General features: G+C 39.0%; 1 protein-coding gene across 2 annotated transcripts in view; it reads left to right on the forward strand.

Moving 5' to 3' along the window:
- The window catches only part of OSBPL1A (oxysterol binding protein-like 1A), an 82,321-nt gene that overhangs the window by 3,174 nt on the left and 52,526 nt on the right, over positions 1-26,621 (forward strand). For both annotated transcript variants that reach the window (XM_009331443.1, XM_009331442.1), the window contains exons 2-15: positions 1,576-1,698; positions 6,370-6,455; positions 8,649-8,723; positions 9,863-9,974; positions 11,106-11,191; positions 14,829-14,973; positions 15,729-15,796; positions 15,885-15,929; positions 16,945-17,018; positions 17,102-17,165; positions 18,108-18,209; positions 19,918-20,043; positions 21,213-21,294; positions 24,106-24,212. In XM_009331443.1, coding sequence (XP_009329718.1) covers positions 1,578-1,698; positions 6,370-6,455; positions 8,649-8,723; positions 9,863-9,974; positions 11,106-11,191; positions 14,829-14,973; positions 15,729-15,796; positions 15,885-15,929; positions 16,945-17,018; positions 17,102-17,165; positions 18,108-18,209; positions 19,918-20,043; positions 21,213-21,294; positions 24,106-24,212 — 1,293 coding nt within the window. In that variant the 5' untranslated portion in view covers positions 1,576-1,577. The remainder of the gene's footprint in view (positions 1-1,575; positions 1,699-6,369; positions 6,456-8,648; positions 8,724-9,862; positions 9,975-11,105; positions 11,192-14,828; positions 14,974-15,728; positions 15,797-15,884; positions 15,930-16,944; positions 17,019-17,101; positions 17,166-18,107; positions 18,210-19,917; positions 20,044-21,212; positions 21,295-24,105; positions 24,213-26,621) is intronic.

Here is a 26,621-nt window from a genome sequence, read left to right on the forward strand (position 1 = left end):
TTCCCTTTGCCGATTGAGTGAAAGGTAGGGGAAAACTCTCTTATCTGTATTGTTAGCATTTTGGCAGTCTGTCCTGTTCTAGGCTTCTGTCTCAGTCTTGAATATTACAAGATATGTTACAGGCTTTTTGTTGCTTACCCAGTGTTCTCACTGTCTCTTTCTCTTGCTGAGTGGCTTCTCATCTTACAGTACTTGCAGAGCTCCCTGCATCTATTCTAGCTGTGAGTGTGTGTGGTGCAATCAAGCTGCCTGCCCAATGCAGCAGAGTGTAAACAGTTTGTGGGACCAATCAAAAGCTCTGCTAGTGTAAGAAAGCTAACCATGAGGCCAGTAGTGTTCTTTGCAATCATTAACTGACTTTAGAAATCTAGATTCTGCAGGATCTGGTAAACCTAGTGTGTCAGGTGAAGATATAAACTGGAGACACTAAATTCGGGCAACCTCTTCTTTTAATGTTGTTTTTAGTAGCAATAAATTGTGTATTATAGCACAGTCTTTTAAGGCTGCTTTTAAAATTGCTTCTTGACACCTCTTAAAAGCAGTATATTTAAATGGGACATTAAAGTTGGGTTTTGCCTGTGCTGAGCTGTGCTGCATCTGGCTCTAGTGGTTGTAATAGCATTTAAAAAAAAAAAGGCAAAACAACTTAAGATTGTGATTCTGTCAGTGTGAAAAGATTGGTCAAGACATCACTTAATAACTGTATTCAGTGAGAGACCTGGTAAGTAGCAGTATCACTTGCCCAAAGGTCTTGGGCTCACTGTCTAGTAGAGAGCTGTAAAAATAGCGATGATAACAGGTTTTGTTTTCTCCATTCTTTGAAAGATGTAAATGCACCTTTTTTGTAGTTCAAAAGCAATGGTAAGATGACAATTAGCTAGTTATGTTTTACAGTTGCATGTTAACTTCTTTATATTGTACTATTGTGTTTAAAGATAAGGTCAAATCTACAAAGTCGTTTGAGTATCTGATTCCCCTTCAAGTCAAGGTTGGAGGCGGACAGGTATCTGAGTTCAAGAGCTGATCATACCAGTTACTGACAGTTATCTGGGGATCTCCATGCGAAGGTGGATTCTGTTCCCCAGGGTTAGCAGTCAAAATAGGTCTTAGTTAATTCTGAAGAAATGCTTGGGCTAAAAGGCATATATATATTTTTTCTTTTTTCTTTTTTTTTCTTATTGCCTCTGGAAACCTTGAGGAGTAAAGGTAAAAACCTTACGAGGAAAAAGTAAATGCTTTCTGGTTATGCTTATAGCAAAGCTTGCCTTGTTTGTGGCATATAGTTCCAACTCTCGAGCCACACTTAGAACCTAGAAAACCAAGAAGCAAGGAAACATGGGTATTTTGTTATTTAACTGCTTTGTTTGTATGAGGAATTTTAATGCCTCTTAATGGCATATCTGGGTGCTGGACAGTTGAAAACAGCTTGCACATTAAATGTGTTCCACATAGGAAATAGTTGTCTGTCTCATACTGGTGTTAATATTAAGTAAGGGAGAAAAGTGACATAATATTAAGCCATAACTTACAGCAGCATAAGAGATTGCAAAATTGGTTCTTTCATATCTTTATTAGACATGAGTACGGAAGCAGAACAGCAGCTTCTCCATGATGCTAGAAATGGAAATGCTGAAGAAGTTAAACAGCTGTTGGATACCATGAACAAAGGAGAAATAAGCTTTGATATCAACTGTAAAGGTTAGTAGCTTTCCTCAAATGTTTGTAATCTCACTGCTGAAGCCACAGGTAGTGAAACTGTTACTGATAGTATAACCTTGCTTTCTTTGGAGTGCTCAACAGAGTAATAAAAAACACTTATACAACTGCTTTTACCCTGTGACTCTTAAGGCCGTACTTGCCTAGGGGAGAGATCATAAAAGCGGACTACAGATAACTGTAATGTACAGAAAACCTCAGACTAATTCACAGAAGCTAGAAATGTCAACAAGACAAAGAATCATACCTCTCTTTCTGCCTGTGCTCATGCTTATGCCAACTTCAGAGCTTTATAATATTAAACAAAACAGACCATGGTGCCAGGGGATCGTTCAAGGAGGTAAAGAGTCTCCAACAAGGCAGCAGAGAAGACTAGATAGTTTATTTGTGCTCTGCTAGGTGTGATTTTTTTAAGGCCCGTGTTTCATTATCATGTAGTAGGAGCAGCTATGTCTTTTGCCGCTTGCAGGAATGGTTGGAACAAACGTATACTATTAGCAGTGTACTAGGTTACTTGGGAAAAGAAAGTAAAACTGCCAGTCATCTGTGTCTGGGTCTTTGGCCAGCATTAAAGTTTTGCACGTGCATAGCTAACATAATTACAGCTAAGCAACTTGCTGAGCATTAAGACTTCAAACCGGGGCTGGATTTGCAACCTTGTTAGCAGTCACAGACTGCCCTATTTCTTCATTCATTTAGTACCTTTCTTTCTATGTCTCTTTATTTACATGAGTGTGTTTCTGGTTGCTTAAAAAAAGTGGATGTGTATATACGCTTTTCTGCATGGGCTGGTATTTTTGTTCAGCATTTAACTGTTAAGCAGCACTGAGAAGATAGTGCTGCAAAGGGAGAAGGGAGAAAGCAACTATGCTTTCTCTCAGCCATGACAGAGGGAACACCTTGCCCTAAAGAGCAGGGAAGCCTGTTATCTGAACAAGCTCTATCCCTTTCCCAACTCTAGTTCTTAATCATCAGTTTACTCATCCTTTTGTTTGACTACTCAGCCATGTCTGTTTTCCCAATAGTTAATATGCTCACCTCTGGAAAAACAAGTTGTAAAACCCAAACCCTTGATACTTCAGGGAGCTAGTTCATAATTTAAAGGGGAACTAGACAGAGCTTGATGGAACTAGAGTCCTCCACCCTCACAAGTGTCCTTTGCAAATATTCATGACATTGTGTGTAGTGCCTAAACAGCTGGATTAAAAATACCTTAAGGTTCATGCAACAGTACCCATAAATAAGTTGAAGTCTCTTGTGCTTAGAAGATATTTCAGAGCTTCTCAGATGTGTTCTTAAACGTAATCTGAAGTCAAGAAAGCATAATGAAATGGCATAATCTGCAGTCCTGTATTATATCAAGCAAACTGGTCTCTGGTCAGCGTTCCTGCTCAAAGTCAAGTGTTAGTATTGTGAAAGTTTGCAGCCAGGTAGAAGAGAGTCAGCTAATGAAGAGAAAGATAGATGGTGCTCAGGTGTTAATCTTCCAATTTAGCAATACATAGCCAGCCAGCTAATACATAATTGCTAATGGGAGGTCTAGGAAACTAGAGGGAACATGCTGGTGATAGTTCAGGTTAAACAAAATAATTCTGAATATGGAATCTGTACACAGTGAAATCTCTGTTCTCTAAGTTCTGGTTCTTCTAAATGTTAGAGGACACTAAAGTGTTCTGTGGGGGAACTGTTCTGGTTGTGTGAAACTTCGGAGTAAAATCTCTGTTCTTCCACAGGCACTCTTCTAGAGACTGATTATTTCAATCACTTTGCACCCGCAGAGTATCCCATTGGAAATAGTCTAAGACAAATTCAGGCCAGCCTGCCTCTGCAGTATAACTACCCCTGCTATTCTGCCTCCTCATTAGCAAAACCACTATGTCTTGCTACAAATCCTGATCTGTTAGGTACTACCAGATAGTAATTGCACAACCACATGATGATTAACTAAAATACAGGCTGTAGACTGTAACTGACTTTTTGCAACCCTCAATCTTCCTTCTCTTCCCTTACAGCCTCTTGTCCTTCTGTCATTACCTTCTGGATAATCAGATATCCCTAGAAAGTCAGGGTATGGGAAATGTCTTCAATGCTGCAGCAGTTCCTTCAGGACTTGCATCTGATGTGGCAATGACACTTGGCTTGGAATAAAGTACTTTTGGAGCAGGTGGGAGACTGTATTGGGGGTAGTGTAAACTTAACCCCAGAGCATGCCTTGGGAGACGTAAGTCTGACACATTAATGTGCCTGGGTGTCAAAGCCTACCTTCAACAATCTTGTAAAACCTGTCTTGTCTTTCAAAGGGTGAGCTTATATCTGAGGCTGTGCTCTAGATTCACAAGTGTGAAGTCTGTCGAGTGATCCCAAACATCCTGATTTCAGCCAAAATGAAGGAAGAGAAAATAAATCTAGGCTTCTCCTACTTGTTCTGTTGTGACTGGATTCTAGCCAGTCAACACTTGCAGATAAGCAAGACTTGCTTGATGAGAATCTAGCCAAATGGTGTGAATTTCCATTTCCAGTTTTCTCAGTTCACTGGTTTCAAAAGAAGGTATTCATACTAAAACAGAACCAAACCTGGGTTTCATCCAAAATGATCAAATTTTCTAAGGCTACGTTAGCGTATTCTCCTTAAATGCAAGAAAATAGAGTATCTAGGACTTTGCAAAGTAAGAAAACTGTAAAATAAGGTCAGTGGTCAACAGTGCATTATGCCAAAATATACACTTGAATGACTGCACAGTAGCCTGGCAGATGGCAACCAGGAGATGACTGCCTGGTTTGTCTCCATTCTCTAAACAAATGATAACACTTGAGACTTACAGCTAACTGGCATCAAAGCAAAGAACTGGGTGGGAGGGCTAGGGCAGTTTTTTTGTTGTTGTTTATTCTACTTTCCTATCCTTGCATTCTCATCAGTGTAATGATGTCCTGGTTTAAAATAATTAAAAAAAAAAGTGCAAACACTTGTGGTCACTTGAAGAGAAGTAATAAACACCTCAAGAGCTTGAGAAGTAACTGGTCAGCTAACATCAGAAATGCAGATGTTCAGAGTGGATGCAGAACAAGGGCCTCTGGCACTTTATTTAGTAAGCACTACAAATCTGGCCAGGTTCCTGATTTTTTTTTCATGTGAATTTCTTAGCAGCAGCATTGTCTTGCCAGTGCTGTAACTAAGGACTGTCTTGGGCTAACAGTATGAATTCAGTGCAACTGGGACCTTTTTTGTGTTATTTGAAAGAACCTTCTTCCCTACTAGACTGAGGGATGAATGACGTCCATTTTGTATGTTGTCCAGTACGTAGCCCCAGAATTAGTGATCCACACAGTATTTCTCTTCTGTGGTACTTTAGCCCATCAGCCACGTAAGGCAGGAGTTCTGTTGTAGGCCAGGCTGGGATGAGGGGAAGATACTAAATCTGGGGTTGGAACAACAGCAGGAGTTGAGAAGAAAGAGAACCAAATAACAAAAGAAATAGCCAACAGAGGGCAGAAATGTTAGCTGGAAACAATTATAAGAAATAGGAAAATATTTCAGCCGTGAACCACATTCTAATGTTAATTTGTAATATGAGAGCAGAAAGAATGATGAACTTGCAAGACCAGCAGTTCTCTTTTCCCTTGTGCTGGTGGCTTGTCCCCTCGGGGCAAACTTAATGTTATGCATGTTCCAGACTTCAGTGCTTGAGGATACATGAAAAGGGAAAGCTTAATGGTGGCGGTAACTTCAAAACCCTTTCTAATGCCTCACTTTCATTTTGCGTCCAAATACAAAATCATAGCTTTTAGGTGGCACTTGGAATGCTATGGGTCTGTTGCTTAGTAAAAACAAAGAACAAAAGCTGATTTGCTTAGTACAACTAAGTGTTGCAACTGGAAACTAACATGAGTTGTTAAGTTAGTAATCTCTAATACTTTTAATATCTTGCTTTTAAAGAAGTGATTGTAGGATAGTTCTTGAATTTCATTCATACAGCCAGTCCTCCAGGACATGCTTTAAATGCTCTTTAAAGCATAAATGATAGATCCCTTTGCATGGTCACTTCTGTGCCTGCTTCCTACTTATGCTTACCATTCCTGCAGAGGCTTGCAGCTGTAGATGCTACATGAGTTCTGCAGTGCACAAAGATTTAAAATCATGATACGTAGTAAGGCTATCTTTGTTAAAATTGAGTACAAGCACAAGACAACAAAAAACCCTAACATTAGGCCATCCCACCTGTTCTGGTTTGAATCATCTGCTTGGAAAGATGGGTTGTCTGACCTCTCATTTGTGTGCAGGATATAAAATCAGATAAACCAAACTGGTTTTTGATAAACAAGAGAAATGTGTACTTGCATGTGCTATTTTCATAGTGAATGAAAGTAACTGAAGCTTCTTGCTACTGTTGGAGAACAAGGTATTACATGAAAACAAAAGTTTTATTCTCCATCAGGCTACATGACTTTTCAGAAAGATTTTATAGGTTTGAATCTAACATTCTTACACTGCATCCTGATTTAATAATTCACATGGCATGAATAGTATTGATGCTTCCAGCCTCCTTGCTCCTCTGTTACTGTGAAGAATGATCATCAGTGCCAGCCTCCAAGCACGTGACAAGATCTTTTTTGTACTGTATGACCAAAACTTAATTTACCTGTTTTGTCTTTTAGGCAGAAGTAAATCTAATATGGGTTGGACACCTCTTCACCTTGCATGCTACTTCGGACATGCTGTTGTGGTAGAGGATTTGCTGAAGGTATATTTCTATTTGCCTCTGTGTGTAAGGCAGAAAATTCTTTGTTATGCTCCAAGCAGTTGGTATTTATTCGTTTTTTGTGATAGAAGAAAGGTGGCTTTGTAGAGAGGCAGAGTCACTCCTACAGTTTATCTGCATGTAACATAGAGATAACTAAGCTGATTGTTAAAACTAAGGAATGAAATAGCTGCGGTATTAAGATCAGCCCAGTTTACAAGGACCCAAAATAGTGACACGGGCAGTCTATACCATAGTATACAGCTGTTACCGTGAACAGTGTTTACAGCTATCAGTACTTCTCTAACTTTCTCATGAAGGATGTGTGTTTGTCTGTGTAACCATCTGAATATAGGAATTGAAGAAGTATAGTATATAGGTATGCACTTGTGAAAGCTTCAGCCCTTTTCAGGCTCAGTGGATATCTGCATATAGTAAGCCAGCGTCTGATACTAGTAATGCAAATGGTTTCAAGGGCCTGATCTAGCTTACTGTAGTACACAAAGTATACAATTTAGGCAATTTCGCTTACCAAGTCGCAGGAAAGGCTAAAGTGTTTCAGATGCAAAAAAGTCTGTGTTACCTAATTGGAGGTTGTGAATAGAAGTATGTCCAGAATTCTGTGCAAGTAACTTATGCGTTTCTTCCCAGGCACAGGCTAACGTAGTTTGACTCATTATTTCTTTCTAACATCTTTGAAATAATGAACTGTGTGATGAACTTTGAAATTATGAACCTCTGTGGTCAAAGCTGACCTATTTGTATCTTTATAGCCACATCTGCACTGCATTTGCAGTTGTTTCTGGCTGAGTTGTTTTTTACCCTCAGCTCTCAGGGTAGCTTTAACCAACCTTACCTGTATATACCCTATTTCTGTTTGAAAGGTTTTGCTGTAGATGGCAGGAACACACTAAACAGCCTCAAATAGAAAGGTAGCTAACCTAAACTTGAATTTCATTCAGAATAAAGGCTACCAGCCATAATCGTGGCTAAAGCAGGAAACAAAGTTGAGATTTCTTTGAGACGTTCTTCTCTAGCCTACGCACCTGCTCAGTAGATGATGCTGTTCTCAATCCAAGAGGGCTACTTAAAGCAAAAGGTAAAGTTTTGTCAGTTTAAATGCATTTATCAACACTTCCAGAGTTGGAAGAGTATGCGTAACTCTGTGCTTTCTTCTTTGCTGATAGGGCTCTTGAAAGGGTATTATTTAAAGAATGAGTGGAATAATAAAGGAAGCTGTGTACCTCTGAAAGCTAAGCATTTATAGGTGTCTCTGTGTACTTGTGCCTAGATTTTGTGCTCAAAGAGCGAGTGAATGAGGTATTACCAAAAAACAGAGCTCTGGAACTAAAGTCAGGTTCATCAGTTAACTTTAGGCAGGCAGCAGTGATCTGGCTAAATTATGTGATAGTTATATATGTCCTGTCCTCTTTCTGAGTTTTTGAGAGATTAGGTAAAGTGGTGTAGAAGAAATGCTTAAAGAAAAGAAGGGTAGGGTTTCCTGGAACAATGCCTGTGCAAGCAGCCTTCCTTTCAGAGAAGAGGTATGGGATGGAGAAAGTGTGTGACAAGAGGAAGGGAGATTGAAGACAAAGACTGTAGAAGAGAAAAGGGAGGAGAAATGTTAAGTTTCAGATGGTACCATCTTAATGCTGACATGGAAGCTTTCACTTCATGTGAAAAAGCAGCAATAGGTGTCTAGAGAGAATGCCACTTGTTAAATCAGGAGCACTAGGAGGCTGTGCTACTGTGTGTACATCTGTAATAATATGTGTATGCATGTTATCCAGTACCATTGCAGTTCTTTCTGTAAGTTGTTCGGGTTTTTGTGTTGGTTTTTTTCCCAACACCTACCACCCCCACTCCCCCCTGCGGCAAAAAAAACCCCAAAAAACCAACAATACCCCCATCCCCTGTGTTAAACTTATTTTCTATATACCTTCTTCTCAAAAGTGAGAGAGATGCCTGAAAAAAACCAGGAGGCTTCTCCTTTTTGAAGCAGTTTGTAGAACGCTGGTTAAGAATCTTATGTATGTACTTTATCTTCATTTCCAGCATGGCTGTGTTACAGTTCTGATCTGATTTGCCATGAGGCCTACATTAGTGTCCTGTCCTCCCCCTTCCCCCAGTTAAAGGGAATAGCTATGTAGTTCTTGTTGGAAGGACATTCAGATGTCTTTTGGTCTTGCTGTTCAGGCTGGTGCAGATGTGAATGTGCTGAATGACATGGGGGACACTCCACTCCATCGTGCAGCTTTCACAGGACGTAAGGTAAAGTATGTTTGCTTTTTTTAAGCCTCAATCATAGAATTAAGGAAATGCTAGCAATAAGATCACTTCAAAAAGATGTTTTTACAGTGTCTAAAAATGACTTACCTGTTTTGGTACAGTGTGTTCAAAAGAAGTAGGCATATTGCCTAGCGGGTATAACTCTGTCCAAAACAAAAACATGGCACAAATATCTTGAAGACAGGAGAAGACTGGTCCATGGTTTTCCTTGGTATACTTTGTCATATCTTTTTTTAGCTTTTTATTGGCAAAGATTTTGCTGGCAGGCAGAAAAAAATACTAGTTGTCTTCCACTGTAACACTGTGCATCAGTTGGTGTAACTAACTGATGTTGCTTCTGTTCTGCTTCTGCTGTGTGTCAGAGAAAATGCTGAAGCATAGCACTACCTCTAGCTGCAGGTGCTAATTACCATGTGGAAAACAGTGTAGATCTCCCATCTACTGCTAAAGCATAACAGATTAATTTGTGTTTGTGCCTGGTGTGTTTGACGCAGTAAAAGGAGTAGGGCTTGTTCCTCCTAACTAACTGCATATTTACACAGAGAGAAACGATATTGTTTTAATCTTAGTGGCTCTTGGAGGGGGGGCGGGGGGAACCGTAAATTAGGACACACTGGTCCATTTGGTGTCTGGAAGTGCTGTTTCTTCATAGAAAACTAGAACTAAAGAGCTTTTTATAGGCCTGTAATGTGAGACTAGTTTGATTGTTTCCCACATGCCGCTGTCATTCCCAAACTAGTACTACCTCCATGGATAACCTCTTGGCCCTTCTGAAGGAGTGGCTGCTTAGTCTCTTATCAAAAGAGCCAATCATACTATTTTTAGCTGTCAAATTTAGCATTTGCACCAGGTACACCAGCTTTTAAATTGGAGCGGGTCTGTTCCACTGTAACTAATTTCCTGTTCGTTCCTTCAGCCCAGCTGATGTGAGAGAGACGGTTGCAGTTAGTCCCACTCTTCAATCTCTCCAAAACATCCCTTCCTGTTTTTGTAAGTCGGCAGTGGTGGGAACACACTGGTGTTATACAGCTCATCTTACAGGATGTCAATAGCTGGAAAGCCCGATTGTGGCCTTGCCATAGCAGAGATAGATAAGCAGTGTTTCTCAAATTGTTTTCCAGGAGGTGGTGATGTTACTCTTGCAGCGTAATGCTGATACTTCTATTGTTAATGGGAGTGGAGAGACTGCAAAAGAAGTTACTCATGATAAAGACATAAGGATTATGTTGGAAGGTAACTTTAATAGGTCATAGCCTGTTTTTTTTTCAAACACTTGTACATTCTAAAAGCTGATTTTTTTAATCTTGCAAGTTACAGAAGCTCAATTGAATTTTCTCTTTAAATTTGGTCATTAGAAAGAAAAAAGCTACAGTTTTTGGTTCCTGTCTGCAGTACTGACGGTTGTGGTTTGTTTTTTTTCTTTTTTACACAATACATCTGCAAGTGACTTGGAGAGTTAAGTATCACGAATGCCAATAGTATTATTCAAGTAACTATTTCAATCCTGTTGGGGTAATCCTTGCTACAGCTCTGAATGGTACATGGCAGTCAAAGCCTTAGCTCACTGGGAAAGGAAAAACTCAAGTCAAGAATAGTAAGTGACTTTGTGTCAACAAAATCATTAAAGAGCAAAATTCTGACCAGTTTGCAAAGGTGACCCAGTTTTGGATCAAGTTTAGGACTTGCTATTGCAGTCTTAGAGGTTATGTCAAAAGGAAAAAAAAGTAAAAGCCATTCCCCTCATTTCCTCCATTGCCTCACAGGTGTTGGAAGTGAGAGAGATGGTGTCCAAATACTTAGATAGGCTCACTGCTTATAGTTCTGGAGAGTTCAAGAACTGTGTTGCTTCCTGGTATTATTATGTGATACCCCTAAATACTGCTGAAGCTCTGTGTCCAAAACCACAGACTGTATATGTGAAAAGTGATCTCTCTTCTGATTCTACATGCAAGTGCACAGATAAACAGTCCTTTCTGCTGCTATCTGCTGAATTGTGAGAGAAGAATAAAATTTCTGTAGGATGATAGGAAGAGTAGAAGAGAAACTGAAAAGAACACAGGGAAGATGATGGGGGTCATAGTTCCCCTGTTATCTCTTTTACTAGGGAGTGAGGTTGAGTTTTAAGTGTTTAAAAAAATAACGTGTATATATGTATACACATTCACACATCTTGTCAAATATCACATATTTTTGCTCTTACACAGACTTTTTTAAATAAATATTCCATTTATACCTGTCCCAAATAAATAATACTGGAAACTCTTGTTTCTCTAGGCTTGTTTTGATACAGTTTCTTGAATGCTGTACTTTATATGTACTTTCTACTTTATTGAGACTGACCTTAAACTTTTTTTTTTTAAATAGCGGTGGAAAGGACACAAGAAAGGAAACTGGAAGAAGAACTCTTAGGAGCAGCAAGAGAGGGGGAAACGGGGAAACTGATTGCCTTGGTAAGAATTCAAGTGCTTGTAATACTTTGTGTCAAGTGGTTCAAGCCATAATGCTAATGTAACAACATGTGACATTAGGCCTTGCATTTTAAAGTGCTGTGACTTCAGAATATTAGTGCTGCGCACTGTGTTATGTTGATAATGTGCTGAACCCTCAGGAGTTTTCCAGCTTCCTTGTTAGAGGCTGCAAAACAATGGTTTTCAGCTTCTTTCATGTTTCGAAATACTCTTCAGTTAGTTGTAAATAGCAGTGTAATGGTTCTAGATCTACTGACATAAGTTTGTTATGCTTTTGTGGATACGTTAATGTCATGGGTGCCTAGGTTTTCACCACAGTATGGCCTATTTTAAGTCTTCAAAGTTAGCTTTTGTCGTTATCATCCATTGCAGCTGAAGTCTCTGTAGTTTTTAATGGACAGTTGCCTGCACAACACAATCTCATGCTGAGCAGGACTTGAAAACTGTGTATGTGCACACAGACTCTTGTAGTAATTCAAGCTGAACAATACCATGGTAAGGTAAAGCAAATCACAGAAGAACTGAGACTGGAGGGCGCCTCTGGAGATGATCTTGTCCAACTCCTGTTTGCAGCGCAGAGTCAACTAGAGCAGGTTGCCCAGGACCATATCCACTGAGTTTTGAAGCAGGGTCTCAGTGCTTGAATGCAAGCTTTTGAGAGGCCTGAAGAGTTTCCTTGGAAGAAAGATGTGCAGTGTAGAACATTATTCTACCTGGCTAGCACCTTTAGGTAATACCTTTTAAGACATGAAAGCAGTCTGAATGCTGCTGTTCGCTTCTAATGGAAAATTCACAAATGAGATTTGTATGTTGAAATTTGACATTCTTTCCTCTTCTGCCTAGAAGCCAGAGTGAACACCTATTCAAAATTCTGTTATCTTTCCCTCCACTAAATTTATCTCTCTTAGTCTGAAAAACCCTTGTCTTTCTAACTCCTTCTTGCCTGGAAACTGTCTTTAAATCTTTGGTCATCCTTGTAATTTTTATTTGTACTTTTTGTACTATCCTCTTTGAAATGGAGAGAGAACCAGAGCTGTACACAGTACTTAAGATGTGGAAGAATAGGGCATTAATACACTGGCATGATTGCATGATTGTATTAATTACAATTAATACACTGGTATAAGTCATCTGTTCTTGATTCTGGTAACTTCTAACACTTGTTGCATTTGATGTTGCATGCCTGCTGACTAAGCCTTAAACTGATGCAGGAAGAAATCAGAAAAAGGTGACTCCTCACAGAAATCTGTCATTAAAGAACTTTGTGCTTTCTCTCATGTGGCATATAACCATGCATGCACATGTAACTCTTCCTGTAAACATTTTTCATTTCTAAGTGACTTTTTTTTTATATTTAGTATCATTGAGCTCTGTATATGTGAGGACAGCTATATGTTGACCTCTAAAACTTTTCAAAGTACTTATCACTTTTTTTTGATCCTGAGGCAGTTGTTAAGTCATAACAGCTTTTTCCTGGAGTCCTTTGGTGAGTACTTGGACCTCTGGCCATTGAATTACAATTTTAAAACTCCTGCTGACTCTTGAGGAAGTCCAAAGAACTTTCTTCACTTACAGTTCTGTGGTGTAAACCTCCTTGACTTTCCTACTCTTAGGTTAATACCTCTGTGGAGAATCTGTGTAGCTCTTCTGAACTGCCCTTTATCTTGAGAATTCCTTACACTTTGCTTATTGATGTTCAGACCTTTCTGCTCCTACTGTATCTTTTTTAATTAGCAGACTGTTATACTTATGAAGCTTCTTTAGTTGCTTAAGTCTACTTTTATTGTGAGACCTAACACACCAGAATTTGTTCTCTACTGCCCTCCTTTTGGAACAGAGTGCCACTTACTTGAAAGATACCCTTTTCTTGTTAATTCTTTTTATCTTGATTGTTTATATCAAAAAAGACTACTGCGTATCCTAACACAGTTGTCTAGAAGAAACAGTTTAATGGCACAGTTTCTCTAAACCTTCTAATTTTACTTCAGACCATTTTTTCTCCTTTTCCTGCATGTGCTTTAACTTTATAACTGCTCCTTCTATTGATGTTTCTTGAAGTCAAATGGTAATGGTGGCTTTTGTGCTTCTCTTCTGTCAGGATTCTCACTAGATCACGGTATGTTTTGCCACTAAAACCTAGACCTTCAGTAGCTGAATGTTAACCCAGGTTTTTTAGTCTACTTGAGGCAAAACCAGTGTGTTCTTCCTATGAGTTCTCAAAAGTGAAATATTACTGAAATAACTGGAGAGCTTTTTATCTCAATGAGTCTATGCATGAAACTTTCTTCAAAATATTGCCTTGGAACAAGGTGTGAGCTGCTGAAAGCACAGGCATGTGGCTTAAAAGGTGTGGAGGTAAGGAGTCAGTAGAGGTGGAGATAAGGCAGATGTAAAACAGCTGGTAGGAAAGAGCCAAAACCTAGGAATCCTCAGGAACTCGGGTATTTAAGATGTCAGCATTAATGAAGTTATACTTCCACAAGTTGTCTTTTTTGACTTGTGTTCTCTTTTCAGTTGAACTGTAAATAACAGCTGTAGCAGTTTATCCTTTATAGGACTATTTCTGAAGCACATTTAAGGTGGTTACTGTTGATACTAACTTAAATTGCTGCCATGGGAATTCTGTTATTATGGAGTAATTTCTCTAAGATAGCATATGGCTAATGCAGAAGGCTTAAACTGAGTTTCTCTAAAATTGTCATGCACTTGTGACTCTAGTCTCCTGAGACTGCTTAACAGTAACTTAGTCTTTCTATTAAGGCAGTCCCCCTTTGGCTCGGAAGCTTAACTATAACGGCTGATAATTGCATAGAATGGTTTGGGTTGGAAGGGACCTTTAAAGGTCATCTAGTCCAACCCCCATGTGTACATCCAATAGCCACATATTTGAGTAGAAGTGTAGTGGTATTTTAGGGCAGTTAGTAGTGTCATGCTTAATGACCGTTCTCTTTGATGGGGTCAATTTCTCAAAACATTTATATAATGTCCGAGTAAAACTCAGGGGTTTTTTTCTTCGGTTACATAGCTGCTCTAATCTTAAGTTCCCACAATAGTTAAACCTCAGAGTACAGCAAAACTGTTTGTATAACAGACTGCCTATACTGGGAGCTTCTGAATGGCCTAGGATAGCTCTGTGACTGAGACTGGCAGGCCTGCCACCCTTTTGTACAAGGTTCTTACTCTGAATGAGGGTGGCCACACAGACTCCTTCTGGATTTAGCACTGGTCTGTGATAAGTTTCAGACTGTGCCTGGGAGTCTTTTACAGAGAACAACAGATTTTGACAGTAGACTCAGGCCCGTTCTAGCAATATAAATGCTGAACTGCAATGCTGGGGAACTCTCTCTGGCACTGTGCAGTTGAGCAGGATAAATGTTTTCATGTTGTGCAGATGTGGAAAGGGTATAGCAAGCAAAAAAAATGAGAAGTTCCTTACTCTAGCTGAACATCTTGCTTGATTGTTGTCTTTGCCCTTCTCATAACACTTGCTACATGCCCTCTTTGTTGCCAGATCTACAGTGAAGCATCCTAGTTAGGAACAGCTAACTTCCAAAAGAATGAACGTGGCATCTGGAGAGGGAGGAAAACTGATAAGTAAGCAAAACTTTGTTTTTTCCAGTTGAACAAGCCCAAACCACCTGATATCAACTGTACAGATCAGATGGGGAACACACCACTGCATTGTGCAGCATACCGTGCCCATAAGCACTGTGCATTGAAACTTCTAAAAAATGGAGCAGATCCTAAAATAAGAAACAAAAATGGTGAGTACCAAATGAAAGTACATACAGTGTTAAGAAGAGACAGAAATTTAACAGTTTCTATAAGCTATGTTACTTACCACTCAATGTTCAGGGAAAATCTTACGGTGCTCTACAAGCTTTGTATCACTAATAAAGGAAGCCCAACACTGACTAAATTACAAGAGACTTAAGAACTGTAGCAAAATAATTATCATATGCTTTTATTTTCCAGACTACATTTCTACATTTCTAGAAAATTTACCTGCTGTCTGTCTTAACCATGAAATGTGCCTGGCTTTTGTTTTCTTGGTGCTAAACACTGAACACAGATAACAAAGAAAGTGATAAGATTGCACGTGTGGCCCAGACCAAGTGACTTTTCAGAAGGCGGCTTCTAATGGAAGCAAATCCAGGAAAATTTTATGCAGATGTTATGCAGACTGTGTACTTGTCATCTGATTAAAGATGTCTCTATCTTGCTATTTATGAATGTTCTTAACTGTTCTATGTAGTTGAAGTGCAAAACCAAACTTAAGTAAGAGCAAAGGCCTCTTCTGTGGCTCGGAGAACTCCGAAGGGCAGTTCAGTGCACTAAAGTTCAGAGCCTTTTTTGGTCTTCTGCCCGAGGAGCTTATGTTCCTCAATTCCAAGTAAACTTGGATGCTTGTGGGACCAGACTTTAATGGGTAAACAGTGTCGGAGTGATTATTTTTAAGTTAAGTATGTCTAGGTTTATGTGAATTAAATTCTCATGCCTCATCTTGGTTACTAAACAGATCAGACTCCCCTTGATCTAGCCCAAGGTGCAGAAATGAAACTGATATTGGGAGGTAAAACTGGAAAGGTAGGAACTTTTTGTACCCATTTAAAATGCTACTTGCCAAGGCTGTCTAGTTGAAGCTATTCCTGCATAAGCTTTAATTTCTGTGCAGGTTATCAACAAACCCCTGAGACGATATGAAGGTCTCCTATGGAAGGTATGTCTTATTTCCTGTTCTAAAATAGCTTATAAGATCTCGAAGTATGTAATTTTCTGTACTTAAGTGAGTTGATGAATGAGGGAGCTTTTCAATAATACATTTGTTAAATGACTTGACTTTAATCTAGTATATTGGATAAATTATAGATGGGCTGGCTGAGTGGAGCAGTTACTAGACTTACGGCATTCTGATCTTAAGCTCAGTCCCTAAAAACTCTCTTCATTTCTTGGTAATTTTTGTGGCAAAGCTTCACTGTGGTAAGGTTTTGTCTTGTCTGTGGGTGGGCAAAATGTTTGTTGTTTTTTTCTTTCCTGAACAGATGTCTTACTCTTTAATAATCTGTAACTAATATTTTGCTGCAAGTTCACCTTCTTCTGGAAATTTCAAAGCTTAGAGGGAAGATGTCAGTCAAACACTTGTTTAAAGCTTGTTTTGCTCTGATATTCAAGTGAATCTTTTTTCCCTTGTTAAAAAAAGCTTTCTCCATCTTCTACATGAATGCTTAATTTTTATGTTCCTTAATGAAATCTTTGAAGACTTCTTGAAGTTTTCTTCAGTGTAAATTTTCCTATGTATTCACTCACAATTGTAATATAAGGAACTGTTTTTAGACCAGAACTATGTACTAAAGCTTGTGGAAGGTAAAATGTTGTAGTTAGATGTCTCAATGTGTTTTGTTTCTCATTTGATTTTATAAAGTAGAATTATGTGGTGATCAACAACCCCTGTAACGTTAAAAAATGCAGCATTTTAATATTTCAGTTCTTACTGAGTAGCAGGCTCAACAAAACTTTTGTCTTTAGGTATTTCCAAAAAAGAAAATAGCACTGTAATTGTGAAGCATTCTCAGGTTGCTGTGATCACCAAGATACGTAAAACCTAAAATGTTTTCCTAATGAGTGCCAGTTCTATGTAATAGCCTTCATGCTATCAAACTTACTGGGAATAGTAACTCTTCAGCTGTTAACCTTACTTGGCCTTTTTTGTTTTGCTTTTGTTTTAATTTTTTTAGAGCTCACGATTTTTTGGTTGGAAACTCTACTGGATAGTTCTAGAACATGGAGTCCTTTCCTGGTATCGGAGACAGTAAGTTCTGTGTTTAAATTTCTGATAAGCGATTTAAATAATTCTCATCTTCAATTTATTAAATCAATCTCTCTCTTTCAAAGAGCTGATGCAGCAAATAACGATCATCGTCAGGGATGCAAGCATCTAACACAAGCTGTCTGCACGGTAGGAAGTCAAATAACTTGTAACTACTGGTTTTTTATGTGTTGGTGTTCCATACCTAGACAACGAAAACTTCAGCTAGGTTGGTAAGCACGCCTTTGTTATAAAAAAAAAAAGGGGGGAAAAGCTTGTGGTTTTGCTTGACAAGAACCAGTGTTTCTTGCAAAGTATTCTTATACGTAAAGTGGCCATAAAGCTCCTTCACTTCTTTCCAAAGTCATAAAGATTTAAACAAACATAAGGCTTCCTAAAAGCATACCTCTTCAGTTGTGCAAAACAACTGTTTGGAGCATGTGATACAGAATAGCAAAGCTCCAGTTCCTCCTGTGGCTGTCACTGGCTACTTGTGACTGATTGTGTAACTTCAGTTTTCCAACTGAGATCAACTTACTAATTCTGAGGGTGACTTTTGGAAAACTTCCTTAGTTGGAAGGGATGAACAGAGGACAGAGGAAAGGCAAGCCTGGTGTTGTGTATAATACGCAGGAAGATGAAGTGTTTAAGGAGAATGCATTCAGGATCACTTCAATAATTTTTCTTCTATAACTAACCTGTCCTAGTTCTACAGATTGGAGCCACAAGTTCTGTTAAACTACAGTACTGTATGAAAAGTGACTCTTGCTTTTCTACATCTACAAATTCCTTAATATTGGTGGTCTTGCACCATTGCTGAGATATTGCCTGAATCAAGTGGTGCAAATATGCAAATACAAAATTTTGACATAAACAACCTCTATATTCTCATTCATTATGTAAAGTGCAAGACAGCACACTTTGCAAAACTGTTCTGACCAAGCTTTTTTGTAAGCTATAGTTGTTTCGCATCAAAACTGAGGCACAAACCTCTGAGTTAAGAGTAATTCTCCACCTTGCTTACTCGTAAGAGTTTTGTCTTTTCTTACTGATTCATTATACTAATTTTGTCTTTTCTCCACATTGCTTTAGGTAAAATCTACAGACAGTTGCTTCTTTTCTGTCAGATGTTTTGATGACACTGTTCATCGTTTCAAGATTCCTAAAAATAGCCTTCCTTCTCAAACTAGAGAGGTAATAATGACTCTTTATCAAAGGCTGTAAAATGTAATAACTTCTGTAATGAATAATCTGCATTCTGCTTGCTATAGATGCATTAGTAGTGGGTTCAGTATCGTGATCATCAGGACTTGGTAACATAAGTGCATATATCGAATCTTTTAGCACAACTATAGACTAAATAGCAAAAATGAACAGATTGCCATTCTCTTCTTTAAAATTAGTGCCACCTTGTTTTCCAGCTCTGTGCCTGTATTAGGCCCTGTAGTCTAACTTCCTCTTTTTTTTTAACTTCTCTGTGTGGTAGATTTCTATTTCAACTTCCTTCTGTTGCACTTTCTTCCATAGTTCATTATCCCAAACAAAAGTATGTTTAATGGTACATTCTACTCTTAGCCATTCTCCAAGATGACCTAATAAATTATTTTTTCTTAAAAGGTGGATCTGAAACAAGAGAAACTTTTTTTTAAGGGCTATTTGTAGTGTAGTTACTATTGTACTTCACTAGAGATGAAGTAGGGGTGGAGGCAACTGGAGTACTGTGTCCAGTTCTGGGCTCCCCAGTATGAGAGAGACATGGACATACTGAAGAGAGCCCACCAGAGGGCCACTAAGATGATTAAAGGGACCACAGCATCTCTAATACTAGGAAAGGCTGAGAGAGCTAGGACTGCTCAGACTGGAGAAGAGAAGGCTCAGGGGGATCTTGTCAATGTATGTAAATACCTGAAGGGAGGGTGCAAAGAGGACGGAGCCGGGCTCTTTTCAGTGGTGCCTGGTGGCATGCCCATGCCATGAGGCAATGGGCACAAACTAAAACACGTTTCCTCCTGAACATAAGAAAAAATGTGAGGGTGACCCGACCACTGGCACAGCTTGCCCAGAGAGGTTGTGGAGTCTCCATCCTTGGGGATAATCAAAAGCCATCTGGACATGATCCTGGGCAACCATCTGTAGGTGGCCTTGCTTGAGCAGAGGCGGTTGAACCAGAGGACCTCCAGAGATCTGTTCCAACCTCAGCCATTCTGTGATTCTATGAACAGGAAAAGAATCTACCTCTTAATTATGATAGTGCTTGAGGTTTTGTACACAGAGTTTGTCACACATAGAAGGCAGACTTTGTCACAGAGACCTTGTTGTCTGAACAGAAACTCAAAGATGCAAAATACATTCCCTACAGTCTTTTCTTAATTGTTGTGACTTTTTTTATGTGACCTTGGATAGACTGAGGGGTGGGTGGCATTTGTGCTTAAAGTTTGGTCAATTAAATCCTAGATAGCACTCTGACCACAGAGTGTCTCATCTTGAATACACGTTACAATCTTAACAATCTATTTTCTGTTCATTAAGGTGTCTCATTTTACTAATTAATCTTACATCAATAGAAAATTTTAATTTGTTCTTTTGCATGTATGCTTTAAACTAAAGGGGGGTAGATTTAGACTAGACATAAGGAAGAAATTTTTTATGCTGAGGGTGGTGAAGCACTGGAGCAGGTTGCCCAGAGAGGTGGTGGATGCCCCATCCCTGGAAACATTCAAGGTCTGGTTGGACAGTGCTCTGAGCAACCTGATCTAGTTGAAGATGTCCCTGCCCACAGCAGGGGGGTTGGACTAGATGACCTTTAGAGGTCCCTTCCAACCCAAACTATTCTATGATTCTATGATATGCTGTTGCCTTCTGGGGATGACCTTTGAATTAACTCTGTTTTTTTTCTGTTCAGAGTTGGCTGGAAGCAATAGAAGACCACTCTGCATATAGCACTCATTACTGCACACAGGAACAGTTGAGTAGTGATGATGATGAGGATGATACGGTATCTGTTACAGACCTACAGGATACTCTTAAAGTATGTACTGAGTACTTGGCTCATGCATCTAGGCAGTTGCAAATTAGTACTGTTTTGTATTGAAATACTTTAGTGTACTTCTGTCTAAAAGTGATGATTCTTTCTTTCCATGGATGTATAAATGCTGCTTGTATTTGCACTGCTTACTGTCATGTATTCCTGTTCAGACTGTATGCATAAAAGGGCATGTTTATCATAGCTAGAGGATTGTGTTTTTCAGTTTTACCAGCACTACTGCAAGGTAGAAAGTTGCTTGAGACTTTCAGCCAGGAGAGGGAGCCTTGCGTACTGTACTTGGTGACACCAAGACTAGAGGATAACAAAGCTAACCTTCAGCGAGGTTCACCTTCACCCTCTATAAAATAGGCAATGAAATGGCTTAGAAATGATCCTTTAACACCTCAGGTCACACTAGATGCGTTGTACAGTGATTGTTCAGACCCGCAATGGAAATGAGTCTTCCTTGATAATTCTGGCGTTCAGCCTGTGATTCTTGATTTTGCCATACATATATACTTCTAAAACCTTTTACTTTAAGGGAAAGTTGACACTGCAACGCAAAACTCTTCCTGTGACTGAACTCCAAGTAGCTTGTACCATACAAGAACTCAAAGTAGCTCATGGCAGAACAGAGATGGGAGGATAACTGTTGCTGGCAGTTCCCAGCAGGCTACAGAAGAAGATGGTATTATCTAATAGATGACTGTCTCCAAGTTCAAATGCAGGCTTGGAATATGATCTTGGAGTGGGTTCCTGCATGTCGCTGTACTTGCCATACATCAGTTAACCTATGCATTTGCTTATTTTGGCCTCAGGTTTGTCAAAGAACAAGTAATGGCTCTTCATGGGTTCTCAAACTTTTTAATAAAAAAGAGGGGAAAATGCAAAAGTGGTACATGCAACATAGCTTTGGGGTTTGGTTTGCTATGCTAATTTAAACAAAAGCCAGTCAGCAATATAATGTGTATAAATCTTCTGTTCGTTTGTGTGTCTTTGAAGGTACTTCAGGTAATTTCTTTCAGTTTTAATGTATCAGTCTCTGTCACTGGGAATCTTTGTTAAGGTTTAATGTTCTCCAAATTTAAAAATTTTGGTATAGTTAAGAGAATAAACATACACTTTCCTTAGAACAAGGCACTCCTGATCTAGCTATCCTTGCTGTCTTTCAGAAAGCACAAGCATGTCAACAAAGACTCAATAAAGAGATTTCAGACTTTCTTGCAATGGTTAAATCTTTGGATGCTACAAAAGGTAAAACTTACTCTTCTAAAATGCAGTTTCTTACGGGGCAACTAATTTTTTCTTTTAAGCAGCACATGTTTTAATATCACTGAAATTAAATTTTCAGGAGCTTGAAAATATAGGACAGTTTCCCTCATTGAAAAAAGATTCAAATAAAGTAACATTATAATAATTGCCAAGAACTAAGACTTCAGATTTGGAGAAACAACTAAGTAGGTTGATTGAAAGAAATTTTATTAGTGGGTGTAAATGTAGTGAGACTGCCTTCAGATATAGTGCTTACTGAGTAGCATCATAGGAAAATGAGGGGTTCACTTTCAAGGTTAAAAAAAAAAATCAAAACCAAACAACACAAGAAACAAACAAATTGTAGTTGGTAGCTTATTGCAGAGCATAAGTGTCCCCTGACAGGTACAGAGCTAGCTGTCTTACTCTAGCTTTCCCCTCAAAAAAACCTTGTCATGTAGTGAGTAGAAACACAATGAAAGCTGAGGCATGATAAACAGGATGTGAAGTGAAATCACAAAACTATACAGGGAACTGGAGGCATGGTGTGTGGGATATGTTCCACGGACTTCTGCCATGAGTTTTATGCCAAATTTGAACTTCTCGGGCGTCATTTTAAATGATAACTCTTAAATTAACATGTACCTGAATTTTTTGCAGCATAACTGCCAAAAAATAGCACAAGTATCAAGCTGTTAGAGATTAGAACTTGTTTCATTTAATGCCTTAAACATGTACAGAAGTTGCTCACGTATTCAACACAGAAAGGAGTTCTGTAAGAACATCTAACTGTTGCTCCTTTGAACCTGAGTCCTAGTTATGTATTGTGACTAAAATTTATGAAGCTCAAACTAGAGAACAAGTTGTTTATCTGTACAAATGCATAGTTTGTAATAGAATAGCAGTTTTTTGGGGAAAAAAGTTCTTCCTCTTCCATCCCTGTGCCTTCCCAAAAGGAGTCTAAAATACAGTGTTTCTCCATGTGTTAACTGGGGTAAATTACTGTGTGATGTTAACCTATCTTGCACTAACTGAATTTTTACCAACTTTTTATTTCACAGAGAAAAGTAAGGTTTCATAATACATATGGGTGTTTTTACTGGGAAGCCTTTGTAATTAATAATACAATAAAACTGAATTCTTCACAAAAAGCAGTTTGAAAATTAGTATGAGGTGGATAAATTCCCTTTGGTAGATATAGGGGCAGTTTCTCTGACCCCACATTGCTGACCTGAAGAACCTGTGAGGACACGCATTTTTTTTTTTTTAAAATACACAACTTGAGTAACCAAAACCCATAGTGAAGCAAAAACAGATACTATCTCTTTCCTAGAAACTGCTAGTCTTGGCCAATAGCAATAAGTTCTTATTTTCCTCCCAATGAATGTTTGTAACTCGATGGGTCACTGAACTGTTTCCAGGTTCATGTGTAACCTGTGTAGGTCTCAACGGATAAAACTGCTGCAGCTCTCCCAGTTCTCACATTGGGTTGATGTGGTATCTTTAATGTATTCAAATCCTCTGGCTCCAGAAGAATGCAAATTTCTGAGTTAAAAGTCCTTCCCTGTAGAACTTCTAAAAGCTTTTGAGTAATATAAAAATGGCTATCTTGGGACCCAATATTTAAAATTCTCTCCCTAACTGTCTTAACATGCTGTTCTAAATCCAGGTATCTTTGAGACTTATGCATATTATTTATTACAAATAAAGTTGTCTCCTGCTCCTGTACTCAGTGTGCTGCCCTTCCTTCTAGAGGCGTTAGCTGTTCTTGATAGCTGCTGTAAGTAGAGACTCCTAATTCCAGTCAGTAGTGAGCTTTGGTATCAAAGACAGCAATTAGTGTGTGGTATGTACTGTATCTTGTCCTGCACAAGCAGTAGAAGTTGCAAAATAAATTCAAGAACTGTCACTGCCGGACCTCTTAATCTTTATTGGTGTGATATCAGCTTGAAGCACCTGTGTTACTAAATGGTGTCAACTGATCCTGGAGTCTGCAGCCACTAAATGAACACTTATTTTAATTACAACAAGTATGCTTCCTGAGAGAAAGGCTTGCTTGACTTCTGAGGAATTGCTGCACATCACAAAACTTCAAAGATGAACTCAAATATTAAATAATTTCTACCAGCTGATTGGGTTATCATGGTTTCCTGCTGGTTCTAGACATGTAGCCCCTTCTATAAATGGTCATAGAAGTCAGGATGTGAAGTGGCATTGCTCTGCAAGCTGTACTACTTATCCAGAAGACGCGTCCGTGAAAATAAGATCTCCTTCCCCTTTTATTGATCAGTGTGCTTGTAATTCCCCATCTATTTTTTTTCAAACCTAAATCTCCAGCTGCACTGTGGTAAGCTTTCTCTCTTCTACATGATACCACGGCAGAAGGCAAAAAAAGCTACATTTCTCACTTTAACTTATATTAAACTAGTGCGGTATCCTTTGTATTTGAATTCTGTCACCTGGCAACTCTGAGGCTTTTAAATCTAGAAAGTGGTTAGAAGATTGTTGCTAGTCACTTTTCCAGTGTCTTGCTGCCATAGCTTACTACCTCTGCTTTCTAAGTCATGCTGAAAGAGAAACTCGATCCATGCACGTGCCACTTACACCAGTACTAGGGAAAGGATGCACAAGAGAGAACTTACGTTCCCTCAGTGCTACTTCTGCTTGCCCCTTTCCTCATGCAGATCTTACAGTGCACCAGCCTTCCTGTAGAATATGAATGTTATGTCTGTATTACTCAGAGGAAAAAAATAATTAAAAGAATCCTGTAGTTTACAATGTCCCCCTAACACTACTAATTTTTCGTGTTTTCAGGAATATCTTCTCCCCTCCTGCAAAAAGTTGATGTGGTCTCTGAAGTATCCCAGGAAACATGTGAGGCCCTGGCTGACTGCCTCAATTTATTCACAAAGCAAGAAGGGGTACGTACTATGCTGCATGAGTCTATAAAAGGGTCTGAATAGCTTCGTGTATTTTGCTAGTTCCCTGCTTACTTGTTACAAAACCAAATACACACACCTATAGAACTTTATATTGTTGGTAAGCTGTCCTTTTGCATGCTGAATGTCTGATGAAAACTCATGCTTCTAGAGAAAGAGTAACTAAGTTCCTCTACAAAAGGATATCTTGGTATTTGAGTGTTCAGAAGAGACCCAGATTTTGCTTACAAACTACTGCTTGTAATGTTCAAACTGAATGCTGAATTCAATAGAGCAGTTGCTTTGCTGATTTGGAGGTTAAATATTGAGAAAATTCATCTTTTTTTTTTCTTTTTTTTTTGTACTGGCTAACTGAAGTGTTGAACAGTATTGCTTCTGAATTTGTTTTTCAGACCATGTGCTTAGTGGGTGTGCGAACGCTATCTATTGAACTCCTGGCTTTCCCAGTGACAAATATCTTGTATGGTGTTAAACATAATGCAGATGCTTCAATTGGGGAATATATGCTAAACTCATTAATTCCTGGGGTAGGAGATCTGGTATTTTTCTCCCCTCTAGAAGATACCCTGGTACCATGGAATAAATTTGTCTTCCTGTATTGTGGTAACAGTAATCCCTCAGGCTCTTGTTGTCCTCAGTAAGCTGTGTTTCAGAATGGGGTTTGTGTTGGTGCTGTTAGTCTTCCAGTTATTTAACAGTGAGCTGCAAACACTGGCTCCATTGTCTAGGTTTGGTTTAAGAATATATATATATTTTTTTTTATTCCTTTCCAAGCCTTTTTGTCTCCAGTCACAAGTCTTCTAGACTTACCTTGAGTCAAGCTCTAGCAGAGTGGGACGAGCATTGCCTTTGTTACATTGAGTTTTTTCTTTCAGAAAATCTAATATTAAAGTTGCCAGTTCCATTTGTGGATGAGGGGGAAATTGTTACAACAGTGGGTGTATAGTGTTAGTTAGTATTCCTTAATTGTGTTGTCATCTTGCTTCAAGCCGGACTAAAATAGTTTTCCAGAGTGGAGTATGTCAAAACATATGGTGAAATTGTAATTTCACCTTACTTGAACTTGAACAGTCTCAGTAGGTGTTATAGAGGCCTTATTTTAATCTGGAAGCACATAAGACTTGGGCACAGAGGGGTAGGCTGAGGTGTGAACTTGAATTTCCACCATAGCTAGTGAAATCAGTCGGTCACGACAGGGAGAAGATGTGATCCTGGGGAGTTTTGTGTCTTGGTATTTTTAAACTTCAAGGTATTGCAATTCCAGAATATAATGCAAGCTTTTAAAGACGCCATAGGCTTATAAGGGAAATTACAGCAGCGATCTCTTTCTAAGACTTGAACCTCTCCAAAAAGTTATGTTCCTTGAGCATTACTGTTCTTAAACCCACAGCATTTGGTTTTGTTGTCTTTTATAAGACAGGGCCCCATTCTTTGCCATTCACCGTTGATTTCTAGACCATAGTTCTGTTGGCATTGCAAAAGCAATATGTTGGGTTCTACGTTAGCAAGTGATAGGACCCCAATTAAATGCTTTGATATTCCTTCCGAGTATATTGAATAGTCAAGCATAACTCTGTAAAGTATCAAACTCTAACATAAAAACACTTGTCTAAAATACTCTAAAAAAAAAAGATCTTTTTTTAGTGTGTTTTTCTCTTCTGATCATGATCTCAATAATGAAGTTAAGGCTTAGGTGTTGTGAATGTTTGGGAACAACTGCCATGAATGCTCTGCTCTGGCAGTAGCTGGCTGCTGTTAAGTTAAAACTGCCAAACTACCTTCAGGAAGGATGATTCTACAACTGGTGTTCAAAAGCTGCTTTCCTGTCTGTCCTGGGGTCTCCGTGCCTCTCTCCGTTGTCAACGTGACTGTTTGACTGCAGCTTGTCTTATGCAGACTCCCTGGTAGAACTTCCTCTGAGTAGAGAGGAACTACTTGCTCCACAGTACCTTTCAACTGTATTGTGCATGTCCCGTGAAATCTGGTTCTCTCTAGGATGAGCATGTTCTCAAGCCCGGTACCTTTTTATCTTGCCTCTTTAAGGAGAATTTTCTCCTCCTCTAACTTAAATAGTCAAGCAGTGGCTTCTAGTATGCTGACTAACGAGGAGAGGCTGCTAACTTAAGGAAGGATAACCACCGCGAATACACTTTCTTGCCTTTTGTAGAAGACTTTTTCTTTAGTATTGCCCATCTCTGTGCTGTGTAAATTGTAGTCTAATTGTGCAATATGCAAATGAAACATGAAAAAAAAAAGATATAAAGGTTCAACTGTCTTCCACTGGCGATAGAAACGGTGCATGAGCCTGATATCCCAACGCTCCAGCTGCCCGCTGCTTCTCCTTCCCCCGGTGCCGCCGTGCAGGGCTCGGCGTCCGCGTTGGCGGCGGCG

Source organism: Pygoscelis adeliae, unplaced genomic scaffold, assembly GCF_000699105.1.
Source record: "Pygoscelis adeliae isolate BGI_AS28 unplaced genomic scaffold, ASM69910v1 Scaffold108, whole genome shotgun sequence".
NCBI lineage: Eukaryota > Metazoa > Chordata > Aves > Sphenisciformes > Spheniscidae > Pygoscelis > Pygoscelis adeliae.